This window comes from Pristiophorus japonicus, unplaced genomic scaffold (assembly GCF_044704955.1).
Source record: "Pristiophorus japonicus isolate sPriJap1 unplaced genomic scaffold, sPriJap1.hap1 HAP1_SCAFFOLD_1096, whole genome shotgun sequence".
Taxonomy (NCBI): Eukaryota; Metazoa; Chordata; class Chondrichthyes; family Pristiophoridae; genus Pristiophorus; species Pristiophorus japonicus.
Window position 1 is genome coordinate 91,802 of NW_027250752.1, and position 15,673 is coordinate 107,474.

The 15,673-nt window shown below is 59.1% G+C and overlaps 1 protein-coding gene across 1 annotated transcript; it reads right to left on the reverse strand.

Annotated features, from left to right (window-relative positions):
* Positions 1-4,393: 4,393 nt before the first annotated feature.
* Positions 4,394-14,511, reverse strand: LOC139241507 (amyloid beta precursor like protein 2-like). Its single transcript, XM_070870034.1, has 4 exons — positions 14,433-14,511; positions 9,750-9,815; positions 5,399-5,542; positions 4,394-4,502 (listed from the first exon to the last, which is right to left on the reverse strand). The coding sequence occupies exons 1-4, from the start codon at positions 14,484-14,486 to the stop codon at positions 4,401-4,403; spliced, it is 366 nt and encodes a 121-aa protein (XP_070726135.1). The 5' UTR covers positions 14,487-14,511; the 3' UTR covers positions 4,394-4,400.
* Positions 14,512-15,673: the final 1,162 nt, after the last annotated feature.

A 15,673-nucleotide genomic window follows, 5' to 3' on the forward strand; every position in this document is an offset into this window, starting at 1 on the left:
GAGAGTCAGTGTGTGTGGGACCTGTACCCCAGTGAGAGTCAGTGTGTGTGGGACCCGTACCCCAGTGAGAGTCAGTGTGTGTGGGACCCGTACCCCAGTGAGAGTCAGTGTGTGTGGGACTGTACTCCAGTGAGAGTCAGTGTGTGTGGGACTGTACCCCAGTGAGAGTCAGTGTGTGTGGGACCCGTACCCCAGTGAGAGTCAGTGTGTGTGGGACCCGTACCCCAGTGAGAGTCAGTGTGTGTGGGACTGTACCCCAGTGAGAGTCAGTGTGTGTGGGACCCGTACCCCAGTGAGAGTCAGTGTGTGTGGGACCCGTACCCCAGTGAGAGTCAGTGTGTGTGGGACCCGTACCCCAGTGAGAGTCAGTGTGTGTGGGACCCGTACCCCAGTGAGAGTCAGTGTGTGTGGGACCCGTACCCCAGTGAGAGTCACTGTGTGTGGGACCCGTACCCCAGTGAGAGTCAGTGTGTGTGGGACTGTACCCCAGTGAGAGTCAGTGTGTGTGGGACCCGTACCCCAGTGAGAGTCAGTGTGTGTGGGACTGTACCCCAGTGAGAGTCAGTGTGTGTGGGACCCGTACCCCAGTAAGAGTCAGTGTGTGTGGGACCCATACCCCAGTGAGAGTCAGTGTGTGTGGGACCTGTACCCCAGTGAGAGTCAGTGTGTGTGGGACCCGTACCCCAGTGAGAGTCAGTGTGTGTGGGACCCGTACCCCAGTGAGAGTCAGTGTGTGTGGGACCCGTACCCCAGTGAGAGACAGTGTGTGTGGGACTGTACCCCAGTGAGAGTCAGTGTGTGTGAGACCCATACCCCAGTGAGAGTCAGTGTGTGTGGGACCTGTACCCCAGTGAGAGTCAGTGTGTGTGGGACTGTACCCCAGTGAGAGTCAGTGTGTGTGGGACCCGTACCCCAGTGAGAGTCAGTGTGTATGGGACTGTACCCCAGTGAGAGTCAGTGTGTGTGGGACTGTACCCCAGTGAGAGTCAGTGTGTGTGGGACTGTACCCCAGTGAGAGTCAGTGTGTGTGGGACCCGTACCCAAGTGAGAGTCAGTGTGTGTGGGACTGTACCCCAGTGAGAGTCAGTGTGTGTGGGACTGTACCGCAGTGAGAGTCAGTGTGTGTGGGACCCGTACCCCAGTGAGAGTCAGTGTGTGTGGGACCCGTACCCCAGTGAGAGTCAGTGTGTGGGACCCGTACACCAGTGAGAGTCAGTGTGTGTGGGCCCCGTACCCCAGTGAGAGTCAGTGTGTGTGGGACCTGTTCCCCAGTGAGAGTCAGTGTGTGTGGGACCTGTACCCCAGTGAGAGTCAGTGTATGGGACCTGTACCCCAGTGAGAGTCAGTGTGTGTGGGACTGCACCCCAGTGAGAGTCATTGTGTGTGGGACTGTACCCCAGTGAGAGTCAGTGTGTGTGGGACCTGTACCCAGTGAGAGTCAGTGTGTGTGGGACTGTACCCCAGTGAGAGTCAATGTGTGTGAGACCCGTACCCCAGTGAGAGTCAGTGTGTGTGGGACTGTACCCCAGTGAGAGTCAGTGCGTGTGGGACCCGTACCCCAGTGAGAGTCAGTGTGTGTGGGACCCGTACCCCAGTGAGAGTCAGTGTGTGTGGGACCGGTACCCCAGTGAGAGTCAGTGCGTGTGGGACCCGTACCCCAGTGAGAGTCAGTGTGTGTGGGACTGTACCCCAGTGAGAGTCAGTGTGTGTGGGACTGTACCCCAGTGAGAGTCAGTGTGTGTGGGACCTGTACCCCAGTGAGAGTCAGTGTGTGTGGGACTGTACCCCAGTGAGAGTCAGTGTGTGTGGGACCTGTACCCCAGTGAGAGTCAGTGTGTGTGGGACCCGTACCCCAGTGAGAGTCAGTGTGTGTGGGACTGTACCCCAATGAGAGTCAGTGTGTGTGGGACACGTACCCCAGTGAGAGTCAGTGTGTGTGGGACTGTACCCCAGTGAGAGTCAGTGCGTGTGGGACCCGTACCCCAGTGAGAGTCAGTGTGTGTGGAACCCGTACCCCAGTGAGAGTCAGTGTGTGTGGGACCCGTACCCCAGTGAGAGTCAGTGTGTGTGGGACCTGTACCCCAGTGAGAGTCAGTGTGTGTGGGACTGTACCCCAGTGAGAGTCAGTGTGTGTGGGACCCGTACCCCAGTGAGAGTCAGTGTGTGTGGGACCCATACCCCAGTGACGGTCAGTGTGTGTGGGACCCGTACCCCAGTGAGAGTCAGTGTGTGTGGGACCCGTATCCCAGTGAGAGTCAGTGTGTGTGGGACCCGTACCCCAGTGAGAGTCAGTGTGTGTGGGACCCGTACCCCAGTGAGAGTCAGTGTGTGTGGGATCCGTACCCCAGTGAGAGTCAGTGTGTGTGGGACCCGTACCCCAGTGAGAGTCAGTGTGTGTGGGACCCGTACCCCAGTGAGAGTCAGTGTGTGTGGGACTGTACCCCAGTGAGAGTCAGTGTGTGTGGGACCCGTACCCCAGTGAGAGTCAGTGTGTGTGGGACTGTACCCCAGTGAGAGTCAGTGTGTGTGGGACTGTACCCCAGTGAGAGTCAGTGTGTGTGGGACCCGTACCCCAGTGAGATTCCTGAAAATTAAACACTAGAAAATCTGACACAAACACGTGGGAAATAACAGCACGGTTTAATTTATTACCGACATCTTGACTTTAAATAAACACATCATGAATCTGCTGGTGAGGAATGCTGTGAAATCGACCACTATCGGGCAGTCTGGTCGGTGCGAGGGGTCGTGACCCACAGTTCAGGGGTTGTGGGGACACAGACCCGTGTCCCCTCACCGTGCGGGAGAATCGCTGACACAGACCTCGCGTCCCCTCACCTTGCGGGGGAATCGCTGACACAGATCCCGCGTCCCCTCCCCGTGCGGGGGAATCGCTGACACAGACCCCCCGTTCCTCCCCGTGCGGGGGAATCGCTGACACAGACCCCGCGTCCCCCTCCCCGTGCGGGGGAATCGCTGACACAGACCCCGCGTCCCATTGGGTGGTCAATATCCCAGCATCCCTTGCACGTACAGATTGAAAGCATTAGCCAACCAGTGATGCACATTAGAGCAACCAATCCCTTTACAGATTACCACGGAGTCCAGTTTGGGGCTGACCGACCCGTAAGGATTACGACATCAAAATTATAAACGATCTTTCATATTTTGGTTTAAATTAAAAGCATCATATACAGATATTAAACTGAAACGCGCAGAATTAGACATTCCTAGATTAAAGAGCTTTGCAGAAATTCGTGAAGGTTAAGGTCCCTCTCTCTCGCCCTCTCCCCATTTTCCCATCGGATTATTTGACTCGGAACGTTCATTGCCCGGATCCCGGATCTGTTTGCAACATCCGGGTTATCATTCCCCAGTCAGGATCACAACAACATTACTGTTGCTGTCTGGGGCGGTGAGGTCAGGGTGGGGGCGAGGGAACGACAGGCCAGCTCCGACCCCCAGTCCCGAGGGTTGAAAGGTCACAGTCTGACCAAACCCCCGACCTTGCCCACGATCCAATCCCCGGGTCGGTGAGACAAACCTGTCGCCCGATCTGACACCACCCACCCCCCCCCCCCCACCCCAGGGACCCCCGGCAAGGGTGAAAGGTCAGCCTCTGGGGCTATGACACCTCAGGGCGCGTTTGACCCCAGGGGTCTCGGATTGGGGTGAAAGGTCGGGAGCTCGGGAGTGGGGACGGAGGGAGAGGAACGTGTGGACGGGGGAGGGAGAGCCTGAGGTAGAACTCACCAGCCAATCCAACGACACAATCAGAAGAACGGGAGGGAAGGGAGGCGGGCGGGGGGGGGGCATTTGGGAGGGAGGGGCAAATGGGGCGCCAGGACACAACGCTGGGCGCGCATCGAGGCGAGATGGGTGGGACGGTTAGAAAGACGGCCGGATCGAGGGAACGTCGGAAGCAGGTTCTGGTTAAATGGGAAGCACTAGGGCGAAATGGGCCCCCCCCCCTCACCCTTCCCCCCACTCCCCACCATTCCTCCCACCCCCTCGACCAATCCCCTCCCGCCCCCTACAATCCCCCTACCCTCCATCCCCCCCTCGCGTCCCATCTCCGCTCCGGTGGAGCTGAACTCCGATCACGGCCCATTGCATATCGAAAATATTTGCTGGTCGCACATAACCCCACCCCCCCCCAACCAGAAACAAGCCAACAAAAGCTTCAAACTCCGCCCCCCACACACCCCACCCCCGCTCCCCCCAGCCCACCCCCCCCCCAACCAGAAACAAGCCAACAAAAGCTTCAAACTCCGCCCCCCCCCACACCCCACCCCCGCTCCCCCCAGCCCACCCTGGTGTGATCGAGGCCTCACATTGGTGGCACTGATGACACAGCTCTCCCCGCACCCCCCCCCCCCTCCCCCCCGCCCCACCGCGCCTCAGTTCTGCATTTGTTCGAAGAATTTGTAGGTGGGATTCTCGTAGCCGTGATTCTGCATCTTGTTCAGTTTCCGCTCCTCCGGGGTCAACATGGGGTCGACCTGCGGGAAGACCAATCAGGGAAGAGCGTGGTCAGTAGGGGGCTACGTCATTCCAACGGGTCGGTCCATTGGGATTGTGTACAACGGGAGTCAACAGGAAGGGTTTTGGGACCATTGGGATTGTGTACAGTGGGAGTGAATGGGAAGGGGTTTGGGTCCATTGGGATTGTGTACAGTGGGAGTCAATGGGAAGGGGTTTGGGTCCATTGGGATTGTGTACAGTGGGAGTGACTGGGAAGGGGTTTGGGTCCATTGGGATTGTGTACAGTGGGAGTGAATGGGAAGGGGTTTGGGTCCATTGGGATTGTGTACAGTGGGAGTGAATGGGAAGGGGTTTGGGTCCATTGGGATTGTGTACAGTGGGAGTGAATGGGAAGGGGTTTGGGTCCATTGGGATTGTGTACAGTGGGAGTGACTGGGAAGGGGTTTGGGTCCATTGGGATTGTGTACAGTGGGAGTGAATGGGGAGGGGTTTGGGTCCATTGGGATTGTGTACAATGGGAGTCAATGGGAAGGGGTTTGGGTCCATTGGGATTGTGTACAGTGGGAGTGACTGGGAAGGGGTGTGGTCCATTGGGATTGTGTACAGTGGGAGTGACTGGGAAGGGGTTTGGTTCCATTGGGATTGTGTACAGTGGGAGTGAATGGGAAGGGGTTTGGGTCCATTGGGATTGTGTACAGTGGGAGTGAATGGGAAGGGGTTTGGGTCCATTGGGATTGTGTACAGTGGGAGTGAATGGGAAGGGGTTTGGGTCCATTGGGATTGTGTACATTGGGAGTGAATGGGAAGGGGTTTGGGTCCATTGGGAATGTACACAGTGGGAGTGAATGGGAAGGGATTTGGGTCCATTGGGATTGTGTACAGTGGGAGTGAATATCGGACATCACACACTCACCTCCACGATTCCATGACTGATACTGCCATAGGGTTTTCTACGAACCATGAAGAGAGACAGGACGACTATCATCGCTATGGCAACTGCAATGACCAGAAGACCAATCAGAGTGCCTTTGTTGAGAGCAACTTTAACCTCAGGCTCCTAGCGAAACAGAAGAGGGCAGATTAGTGATCAGGAGCAGGAACCCTGGCTGATTTTCCCTCTCTCTAACGAAGGGGTCACTGGGCAGTGATCAGGAGCAGGAACCCTGGCTGATTTCCCTCTCTCTAACCCAGGGGTCACTGGGCAGTGATCTGGAGCAGGAACCCTGGCTGATTTCCCCCTCTCTCTAACCCAGAGGTCACTGGGCAGTGATCAGGAGCAGGAACCCTGGCTGATTTCCCCTCTCTCTCTAACCCAGGGGTCACTAGGCAGTGATCAGGAGCAGGAACCCTGGCTGATTTCCCCTCTCTCTCTAACCCAGAGGTCACTGGGCAGTGATCAGGAGCAGGAACCCTGGCTGATTTCCCCCTCTCTAACCCAGGGGTCACTGGGCAGTGATCAGGAGCAGGAACCCTGGCTGATTTCCCCTTCTCTCGAACCAAGGGGTCACTGGGCAGTGATCAGGAGCAGGAACCCTGGCTGATTTCCCCCTCTCTCTCTAACCCAGGGATCACTGGGCAGGGATCAGGAGCAGGAACCGTGGCTGATTTCCCCTCTCTCTCTAACCCATTGGTCACTGGGCAGTGATCAGGAGCAGGAACCCTGGCTGATTTCCCCCCTCTCTAACCCAGGGGTCACTGGGCCGGGATCAGGAGCAGGAACACTGGCTGATTTCCCCTCTCTCTCTAACCCAGGGGTCACTGGGCAGTGATCAGGAGCAGGGACCCTGGCTGATTTCCCTCTCTCTAACCCAGGGGTCACTGGGCAGTAATCAGGAGCAGGAACCCTGGCTGATTTCCCTCTCTCTAACCCAGGGGTCACTGGGCAGTAATCAGGAGCAGGAACCCTGGCTGATTTCCCCCTCTCTAACCCAGGGGTCATTGGGCAGTGATCAGGAGCAGGAACCCTGGCTGATTTCCCCCTCTCTCTCTAACCCAGGGATCACTGGGCAGGGATCAGGAGCAGGAACCGTGGCTGATTTCCCCTCTCTCTCTAACCCATTGGTCACTGGGCAGTGATCAGGAGCAGGAACCCTGGCTGATTTCCCCCCTCTCTAACCCAGGGGTCACTGGGCCGGGATCAGGAGCAGGAACACTGGCTGATTTCCCCTCTCTCTCTAACCCAGGGGTCACTGGGCAGTGATCAGGAGCAGGGACCCTGGCTGATTTCCCTCTCTCTAACCCAGGGGTCACTGGGCAGTAATCAGGAGCAGGAACCCTGGCTGATTTCCCTCTCTCTAACCCAGGGGTCACTGGGCAGTAATCAGGAGCAGGAACCCTGGCTGATTTCCCCCTCTCTAACCCAGGGGTCATTGGGCAGTGATCAGGAGCAGGAACCCTGGCTGATTTCCCCTCTCTCTAACCTAGGAGTCACTGGGCAGTGATCAGGAGCAGGAACCCTGGCTGATTTCCCTCTCTAACCCAGGGGTCACTCGGCAGTGATCAGGAGCAGGAACCCTGGCTGATTTCCCCTCTGTCTAACCCGGGGGTCACTGGGCAGTGATCAGGAGCAGGAACCCTGGCTGATTTCCCCTCTCTCTCTAACCCAGGGGTCACTGGGCAGGGATCAGGAGCAGGAACCCTGGCTGATTTCCCCTCTCTCTCTAACCCAGGGGTCACTGGGCAGTGATCAGGAGCAGGAACCCTGGCTGATTTCCCCTCTCTCTCTAACCCAGGGGTCACTGGGCAGGGATCAGGAGCAGGAACCCTGGCTGATTTCCCCTCTCTCTAATCCAGGGGTCACTGGGCAGTGATCAGGAGCAGGAACCCTGGCTGATTTCCCCTCTCTCTCTAACCCAGGGGTCACTGGGCAGTGATCAGGAGCAGGAACCCTGGCTGATTTCCCCTCTCTCTAACCTAGGGGTCACTGTGCAGTGATCAGGAGCAGGAATCCTGGCTGATTTCCCCTCTCTCTAACCCAGGGGTCACTGGGCAGTGATCAGGAGCAGGAACCCTGGCTGATTCCCCCTCTCTCTAACCCAGGGGTCACTGGGCAGTGATCAGGAGCAGGAACCCTGGCTGATTTCCCCTCTCTCTAACCCAGGGATCACTGGGCAGTGATCAGGAGCAGGAACCCTGGCTGATTCCCCCTCTCTCTAACCCAGGGGTCACTGGGCAGTGATCAGGAGCAGGAACCCTGGCTGATTTCCCTCTCTCTAACCCAGGGGTCACTGGGCAGGGATCAGGAGCAGGAACCCTGGCTGATTTCCCCTCTCTCTCTAACCCAGGGGTCACTGGGCAGTGATCAGGAGCAGGAACCCTGGCTGATTTCCCCTCTCTCTCTAACCCTGAGGTCACTGGGCAGTGATCAGGAGCAGGAACCCTGGCTGATTTCCGTTCACTCTCTAACCCAGGGGTCACTGGACAGTGATCAGGAGCAGGAACCCTGGCTGATTTCCCCTCTATCTAACCCAGGGGTCACTGGGCAGTGATCAGGAGCAGGAACCCTGGCTGATTTCCCCCTCTCTAACCCAGGGGTCACTGGGCAGTGATCAGGAGCAGGAACCCTGGCTGATTTCCCCTTCTCTCGAACCAAGGGGTCACTGGGCAGTGATCAGGAGCAGTAACCCTGGCTGATTTCCCCCTCTCTCTCTAACCCAGGGATCACTGGGCAGGGATCAGGAGCAGGAACCGTGGCTGATTTCCCCTCTCTCTCTAACCCATTGGTCACTGGGCCGGGATCAGGAGCAGGAACACTGGCTGATTTCCCCTCTCTCTCTAACCCAGGGGTCACTGGGCAGTGATCAGGAGCAGGGACCCTGGCTGATTTCCCCTCTCTCTAACCCAGGGGTCACTGGGCAGTGATCAGGAGCAGGAACCCTGGCTGATTTCCCTCTCTCTCTAACCCAGGGGTCACTGGGCAGTAATCAGGAGCAGGAACCCTGGCTGATTTCCCCCTCTCTAACCCAGGAGTCACTGGGCAGTGATCAGGAGCAGGAACCCTGGCTGATTTCCCCTCTCTCTAACCCGGGGGTCACTGGGCAGTGATCAGGAGCAGGAACCCTGGCTGATTTCCCCTCTCTCTAACCCAGGGGTCACTGGGCAGTGATCAGGAGCAGGAACCCTGGCTGATTTCCCCTCTCTCTAACCCAGGGGTCACTGGGCAGTGATCAGGAGCAGGAACCCTGGCTGATTTCCCCTCTCTCTAACCCAGGGGCCACTGGGCAGTGATCAGGAGCAGGAACCCTGGCTGATTTCCCCTCTCTCTAACCCAGGGATCACTGGGCAGTGATCAGGAGCAGGAACCCTGGCTGATTTCCCCTCTCTCTCTAACCTAGGGGTCACTGTGCAGTGATCAGGAGCAGGAATCCTGGCTGATTTCCCCTCTCTCTAACCCAGGGGTCACTGGGCAGTGATCAGGAGCAGGAACCCTGGCTGATTCCCCCTCTCTCTAACCCAGGGGTCACTGGGCAGTGATCAGGAGCAGGAACCCTGGCTGATTTCCACTCTCTCTAACCCAGGGGTCACTGGGCAGTGATCAGGAGCAGGAACCCTGGCTGATTTCCCTCTCTCTAACCCAGGGGTCACTGGGCAGGGATCAGGAGCAGGAACCCTGGCTGATTTCCCCTCTCTCTAACCCAGGGGTCACTGGGCAGTGATCAGGAGCAGGAACCCTGGCTGATTTCCCTCTCTCTAACCCAGGGGTCACTGGGCAGGGATCAGGAGCAGGAACCCTGGCTGATTTCCCCTCTCTCTAACCCAGGGGTCACTGGGCAGTGATCAGGAGCAGGAACCCTGGCTGATTTCCCCCTCTCTCTCTAACCCAGGGGTCACTGGGCAGTGATCAGGAGCAGGAACCCTGGCTGATTTCCCCTCTCTCTAACCCAGGGATCACTGGGCAGTGATCAGGAGCGGGAACCCTGGCTGATTTCCCCTCTCTCTAACCCAGGGGTCACTGAGCAGTGATCAGGAGCAGGAACCCTGGCTGATTTCCCCTCTCTCTAACCCAGGGGTCACTGGGCCGGGATCAGGAGCAGGAACCCTGGCTGATTTCCCCTCTCTCTCTAACCCAGGGATCACTGGGCAGTGATCAGGAGCAGGAACCCTGGCTGATTTCCCCTCTCTCTAACCCAGGGGTCACTGGACAGTGATCAGGAGCAGGAACCCTGGCTGATTTCCCCTCTCTCTCTAACCCAGGGGTCACTGAGCAGTGATCAGGAGCAGGATAACCCGACAGACTCGGGAACAGGGAGGGCTGTGAGACGTACCAGCTCATCGCGTTGGATGTCGGACAAAACCTTTGTGTTGTAGATCACCTCCACGGAATCGTCTACCTGCAGCCAAAGAAACAAGGTCAGGGGGTTCCCGGCCACCAAATCCAAACCAGCGATGGCCAACCAGATCGGTGCAAGAGGCTCACGTGAGTCAGGCAGAACTTAACGTGTTGGATCTGGTCTGATGACTGGAAAATGACGTGTAACTTGGATAAGTGCAGTGAGATGAACATGGGCAGGGCAAATGCTCAACATTCATACACCCTCCAGGGAAACGCATTGAAAACCGTGGAGATAGAAAACGATCTGGGCATTTTAGTGCATACATCTTTCAGTGTACAATCGAACCAGTCGGGTGTTGGGGTGTATCCATAGGACAACTGAGGCAAATGGTTTGTTGGCCTTCATTGCGAGAGGGTTTGCGTACAGGAGCAAGGAGGTCTTACTCCAGTTACACAGGGCCTTGGTGAGACCACACCTGGAGTATTGTGTGCAGCTTTGCTCTCCTTACCTCAGGAAGGATATACTTGCCACAGAGGGAGTGCAGCGAAGGTTCACCAGACTGATTCCTGGGATGGCAGGACTGTCGTACGAGGAGAGATTGGGTCGACTGGGCCTGTATTCACTGGAAACATCGAAAATAGGTGCAGGAGTAGGCCATTCGGCCCTTCGAGCCTGCACCATCATTCAATAAGATCATGGCTGATCATTCCCTCAGTACCCCATTCCTGCTTTCTCTCCATACCCCTTGATCCCTTTAATCGTAAGGGCCACATCTAACTCCCTCTTGAATATATTTAGTGAATTGGCCCCAACAACTCTCTGTGGTAGAGAATTCCACAGGTTCACCACTTTCTGGGTGAAGAAGTTTCTCCTCATCTCGGTCCTAAATGGCTTACCCCTTATCCTTAGACTGTGTGTCCCCTGGTTCTGGACTTCCCCAACATCGGGAACATTCTTCCTGCATCTAACCTGTCTAAACCCATCAGAATTTTATATGTTTCTCTGAGATTCCATCTCACTGGAGTTTAGAAGAATGTGAGGGGATCTCATTGAAAGGTATAAAATTCTGACGGGGTTGGACAGACTGGATGTGGGGAGGGTGTTTCCCCGGGGCTGGGAAGTCTGGAACAAGGGGGTCACACAGTCTCAGGATACGGGGCGGGAAATTTCGGACCGAGATGAGGAGAAACGTTCTCACTCAGAGGGTGGTGAACCTGTGGAATTCTCTACCACAGGAGGCTGTGGAGGGCAAGTCACTGAATATATTTAAGAGGGAGATAGATAGATTTCTGGACACAAAAGGCATCAAGGGGTATGGGGAGAAAGCGGGAATATGGTGTTGAGATAGAGGGTCAGCCATGATCATATTGAATGGCGGAGCAGGCTCGAGGGGCTGAATGGCCGATACTGCTCCTAGTTTCTGTGTTTCTAAGACGAGGCGGACTGTTGTGTCCGTGTACAAGACCTTAGTCAGGCCACACTTGGAATACTGGGTCCAGTTTAGGCCTCCTCACATGGTGGCTGAGATTGAGACTTTGGAAATGATGCAGAAGACGGCCACAAGACTAATTCCAAGTCTAAAGTTATCAGGATCGGCTACAAGAGTTGGCCCTCTATCCCTTCGAGCAGCGTAGGCTTCGGGGTGGGATCTGACTCAGTGCGTAGGATAATGGAGGGAATAGACGGTGTGTTTCTTTCAACTGAACAGGTTAGGCGGGACCAGGGGGGACAAATTTATGGTTGTATGGGGCTAGACCGAGGTTATATGTCAGGAGGTGGTTCATTCCCCAGAGAACAGCAGACCCCTGGAACAGGCGACGGACGCAGGCTCGTTGGATTCGTTCGAGAGAGAGCTGGGATTGAGTCTGGCTGGGGCGGAGATTAACTCTGGCAGAAGGTCGGTACTGCGGGCAATTCAAGGCCAGTTCTGATCGCCGAGATGGGTCGGAGAGGAATTTCACAGATTTTGTTCCCCCCCCCCCCGCGAATTGGCCTGGGGTTTTTATCGGTGTGTTTTTGCCGCTCCCAGGAGAACACGGGGTGCGGGGTGCGGGGTGCGGGGTGCGGGGTGCGGGGTGGGGGGGGGGGGGGAAACGTGTATATTGTGATACACACGGTATCGGGATTGTGTGGGACAGGCGCGACGGAGCAGGTGGGTCTTTGCCTGTCCGTCATTGTCCGCATGTTGGTAAGGGGTCGAGGGTCAGAGGGTGAGGTGTGAGGGGCGGGGCCCAGGTGAGGGGTGGGACCTCAGGGGAGGGGACGGGGCACAAGGTGAGGGGGCAGGATGCAGGTGAGGCTGGGCCCCAGGTGAGGGAGCGGGGGCCTCAGGTGAGGGAGTGGGGGCCCCAGGTGAGGGAGCGGGGGCCCCAGTTGAGGGAGCGGGGGCCCCAGGTGAGGGAGCGGGGGCCCCAGGTGAGGGAGTGGGGTCCAGGTGAGGGGTGGAGCCTTAGATGAGGGAGCGGGGGCCCAAGTGAGGGTCGGAGGGAGTGGGGCCCAGGTGAGGGTCGGAGGGAGTGGGGCCCAGGTGAGGGTCGGAGGGAGTGGGGCCCAGGTGAGGGTCGGTGGGAGTGGGGTCCAGGTGAGGGTCGGAGGGAGTGGGGCCCAGGTGAGGGTCGGAGGGAGTGGGGTCCAGGTGAGGGTTGGAGGGAGTGGGGCCCAGGTGAGGGTCGGAGGGAGTGGGGTCCAGGTGAGGGTCGGAGGGAGTGGGGCCCAGGTGAGGGTCGGAGGGAGTGGGGTCCAGGTGAGGGTCGGAGGGAGTGGGGTCCAGGTGAGGGTCGGAGGGAGTGGGGTCCAGGTGAGGGTCGGAGGGAGTGGGGCCCAGGTGAGGGTCGGAGGGAGTGGGGCCCAGGTGAGGGTCGGAGGGAGTGGGGCCCAGGTGAGGGTCGGAGGGAGTGGGGTCCAGGTGAGGGTCGGAGGGAGTGGGGTCCAGGTGAGGGTCGGAGGGAGTCGGGCCCAGGTGAGGGTCGGAGGGAGTGGGGCCCAGGTGAGGGTCGGAGGGAGTGGGGCCCAGGTGAGGGTCGGAGGGAGTGGGGCCCAGGTGAGGGTCGGAGGGAGTGGGGTCAAGGTGAGCGGTGGAGCCTCAGGTGAGGGTCGGGAGGAGTGGGGCCCAGGTGAGGGTCGGAGGGAGTCGGGCCCAGGTGAGGGTCGGAGGGAGTGGGGTCAAGGTGAGGGTCGGAGGGAGTGGGGTCCAGGTGCGGGGGCGGGGGCCCAGGTGAGGGTCGGAGGGAGTGGGGCCCAGGTGAGGGTCGGAGGGAGTGGGGTCCAGGTGAGGGTCGGAGGGAGTGGGGTCCAGGTGAGGGTCGGAGGGAGTGGGGTCCAGGTGAGGGTCGGAGGGAGTGGGGCCCAGGTGTGGGTCGGAGGGAGTGGGGTCCAGGTGAGGGTCGGAGGGAGTGGGGCCCAGGTGAGGGTCGGAGGGAGTGGGGCCCAGGTGAGGGTCGGAGGGAGTGGGGCCCAGGTGAGGGGGCGGGGGCCCAGGTGAGGGTCGGAGGGAGTGGGGTCAAGGTGAGGGTCGGAGGGAGGGGGGCCCAGGGGTGAGGGTTGGAGGGAGTGGGGCCCAGGTGAGGGTCGGAGGGAGTGGGGCCCAGGTGAGGGTCGGAGGGAGTGGGGCCCAGGTGAGGGTCGGAGGGAGTGGGGCCCAGATGAGGGGGCGGGGGCCCAGGTGAGGGTCGGAGGGAGTGGGGCCCAGGTGAGGGTCGGAGGGAGTGGGGCCCAGGTGAGGGTCGGAGGGAGTGGGGCCCAGGTGAGGGTCGGAGGGAGTGGGGCCCAGGTGAGGGGGCGGGGGCCCAGGTGAGGGTCGGAGGGAGTGGGGCCCAGGTGAGGGTTGGAGGGAGTGGGGCCCAGGTGAGGGTCGGAGGGAGTGGGGGCCAGGTGAGGGTCGGAGGGAGTGGGGCCCAGGTGAGGGTCGGAGGGAGTGGGGCCCAGGTGAGGGTCGGAGGGAGTGGGGCCCAGGTGAGGGTCGGAGGGAGTGGGGCCCAGGTGAGGGGGCGGGGGCCCAGGTGAGGGTCGGAGGGAGTGGGGCCCAGGTGAGGGTCGGAGGGAGTGGAGCCCAGGTGAGGGGGCGGGGGCCCAGGTGAGGGTCGGAGGGAGTGGGGCCCAGGGGTGAGGGTCGGAGGGAGTGGGGCCCAGGTGAGGGTCGGAGGGAGTGGGGCCCAGGTGAGGGTCGGAGGGAGTGGGGCCCAGGTGAGGGTCGGAGGGAGTGGGGCCAGGTGAGGGTCGGAGGGAGTGGGGCCCAGGTGAGGGTCGGAGGGAGTGGGGCCCAGGTGAGGGTCGGAGGGAGTGGGGCCCAGGTGAGGGTCGGAGGGAGTGGGGCCCAGGTGAGGGTCGGAGGGAGTGGGGCCCAGGTGAGGGTCGGAGGGAGTGGGGCCCAGGTGAGGGTCGGAGGGAGTGGGGCCCAGGTGAGGGTCGGAGGGAGTGGGGCCCAGGTGAGGGTCGGAGGGAGTGGGGCCCAGGTGAGGGTCGGAGGGAGTGGGCCCAGGTGAGGGGGCGGGGGCCCAGGTGAGGGTCGGAGGGAGTGGGGCCCAGGTGAGGGTCGGAGGGAGTGGGGCCCAGGTGAGGGTCGGAGGGAGTGGGGCCAGGTGAGGGTTGGAGGGAGTGGGGCCCAGGTGAGGGTCGGAGGGAGTGGGCCCAGGTGAGGGTCAGAGGGAGTGGGGCCCAGGTGAGGGCTTTCCTTACCGAGTCTTCGTACTCTGCCACAAATTTATGATCTTCATTTTTCTCCGTGACCATTGGGTCATAGTAATCGACCAATCCGGAGGCTGTGGGAACAAAGGCAACAACCAATCAGAGCAATGGGCAATCGGTGCGAGATATCTGATTGGATATTGGGAAGTGTGTTCACCTGTATCTTCATCTTCACCATTCCTTGATGGTCAATACTGAAGCTTACAATCTCGGCACACCCCCCTCCCTCCCTCCCTCCCTCTGGTGTCCCTCAGTCCCTCTCCCCCTCCCTCTGGTGTCCCTCAGTCCCTCTCCCTCCCTCCCTCCCTCTGGTGTCCCTCAGACCCCTCTCCCTCCCTCCCTCCCTCTGGTGTCCCTCAGTCGCTCTCCCTCCCTCCCTCCCTCTGGTATCCCTCAGTCCCTCTCCCTCCCTCCCTCTGGTGTGTCTCAGTCCCTCTCCCTCCCTCCCTCCCTCTGGTGTCCCTCAGTCCCTCTCCCTCCCTCCCTCCCTCTGGTGTCTCTCAGTCCCTCTCCCTCAGGGAGATATCTGTACACTGACTGGTGTCTCTCAGTCCCCTCTCTCACTCAGGGAGATATCTGTACACTGACTGGTGTCTCTCAGTCCCTCTCCCTCAGGGAGATATCTGTACACTGACTGGTGTATCTCAGTCCCTCTCCCTCAGGGAGATATCTGTACATTGTCTGGTGTCTATCAGTCCCACTCTCCCTCAGGGAGATATCTGTACACTGACTGGTGTCTCTCAGTCCCTCTCCCTCAGGGAGATATCTGTACACTGACTGGTGTCTCTCAGTCCCCTCTCCCTCAGGGAGATATCTGTACACTGACTGGTGTCTCTCAGTCCCCTCTCCCTCAGGGAGATATCTGTACACTGACTGGTGTCTCTCAGTCCCTCTCCCTCAGGGAGATATCTGTACATTGTCTGGTGTCTATCAGTCCCACTCTCCCTCAGGGAGATATCTGTACACTGACTGGTGTCTCTCAGTCCCTCTCCCTCAGGGAGATATCTGTACACTGACTGGTGTCTCTCAGTCCCCTCTCGCTCAGGGAGATATCTGTACACTGACTGGTGTCTCTCAGTCCCTCTCCCTCAGGGAGATATCTGTACACTGACTGGTGTCTCTCAGTACCTCTCCCTCAGGGAGCTATCTGTACACTGACTGGTGTCTCTCAGTCTCTCTCCCTCAGGGAGATATCTGTACACTGACTGGTGTCTCTCAGTCCCCTCTCTCTT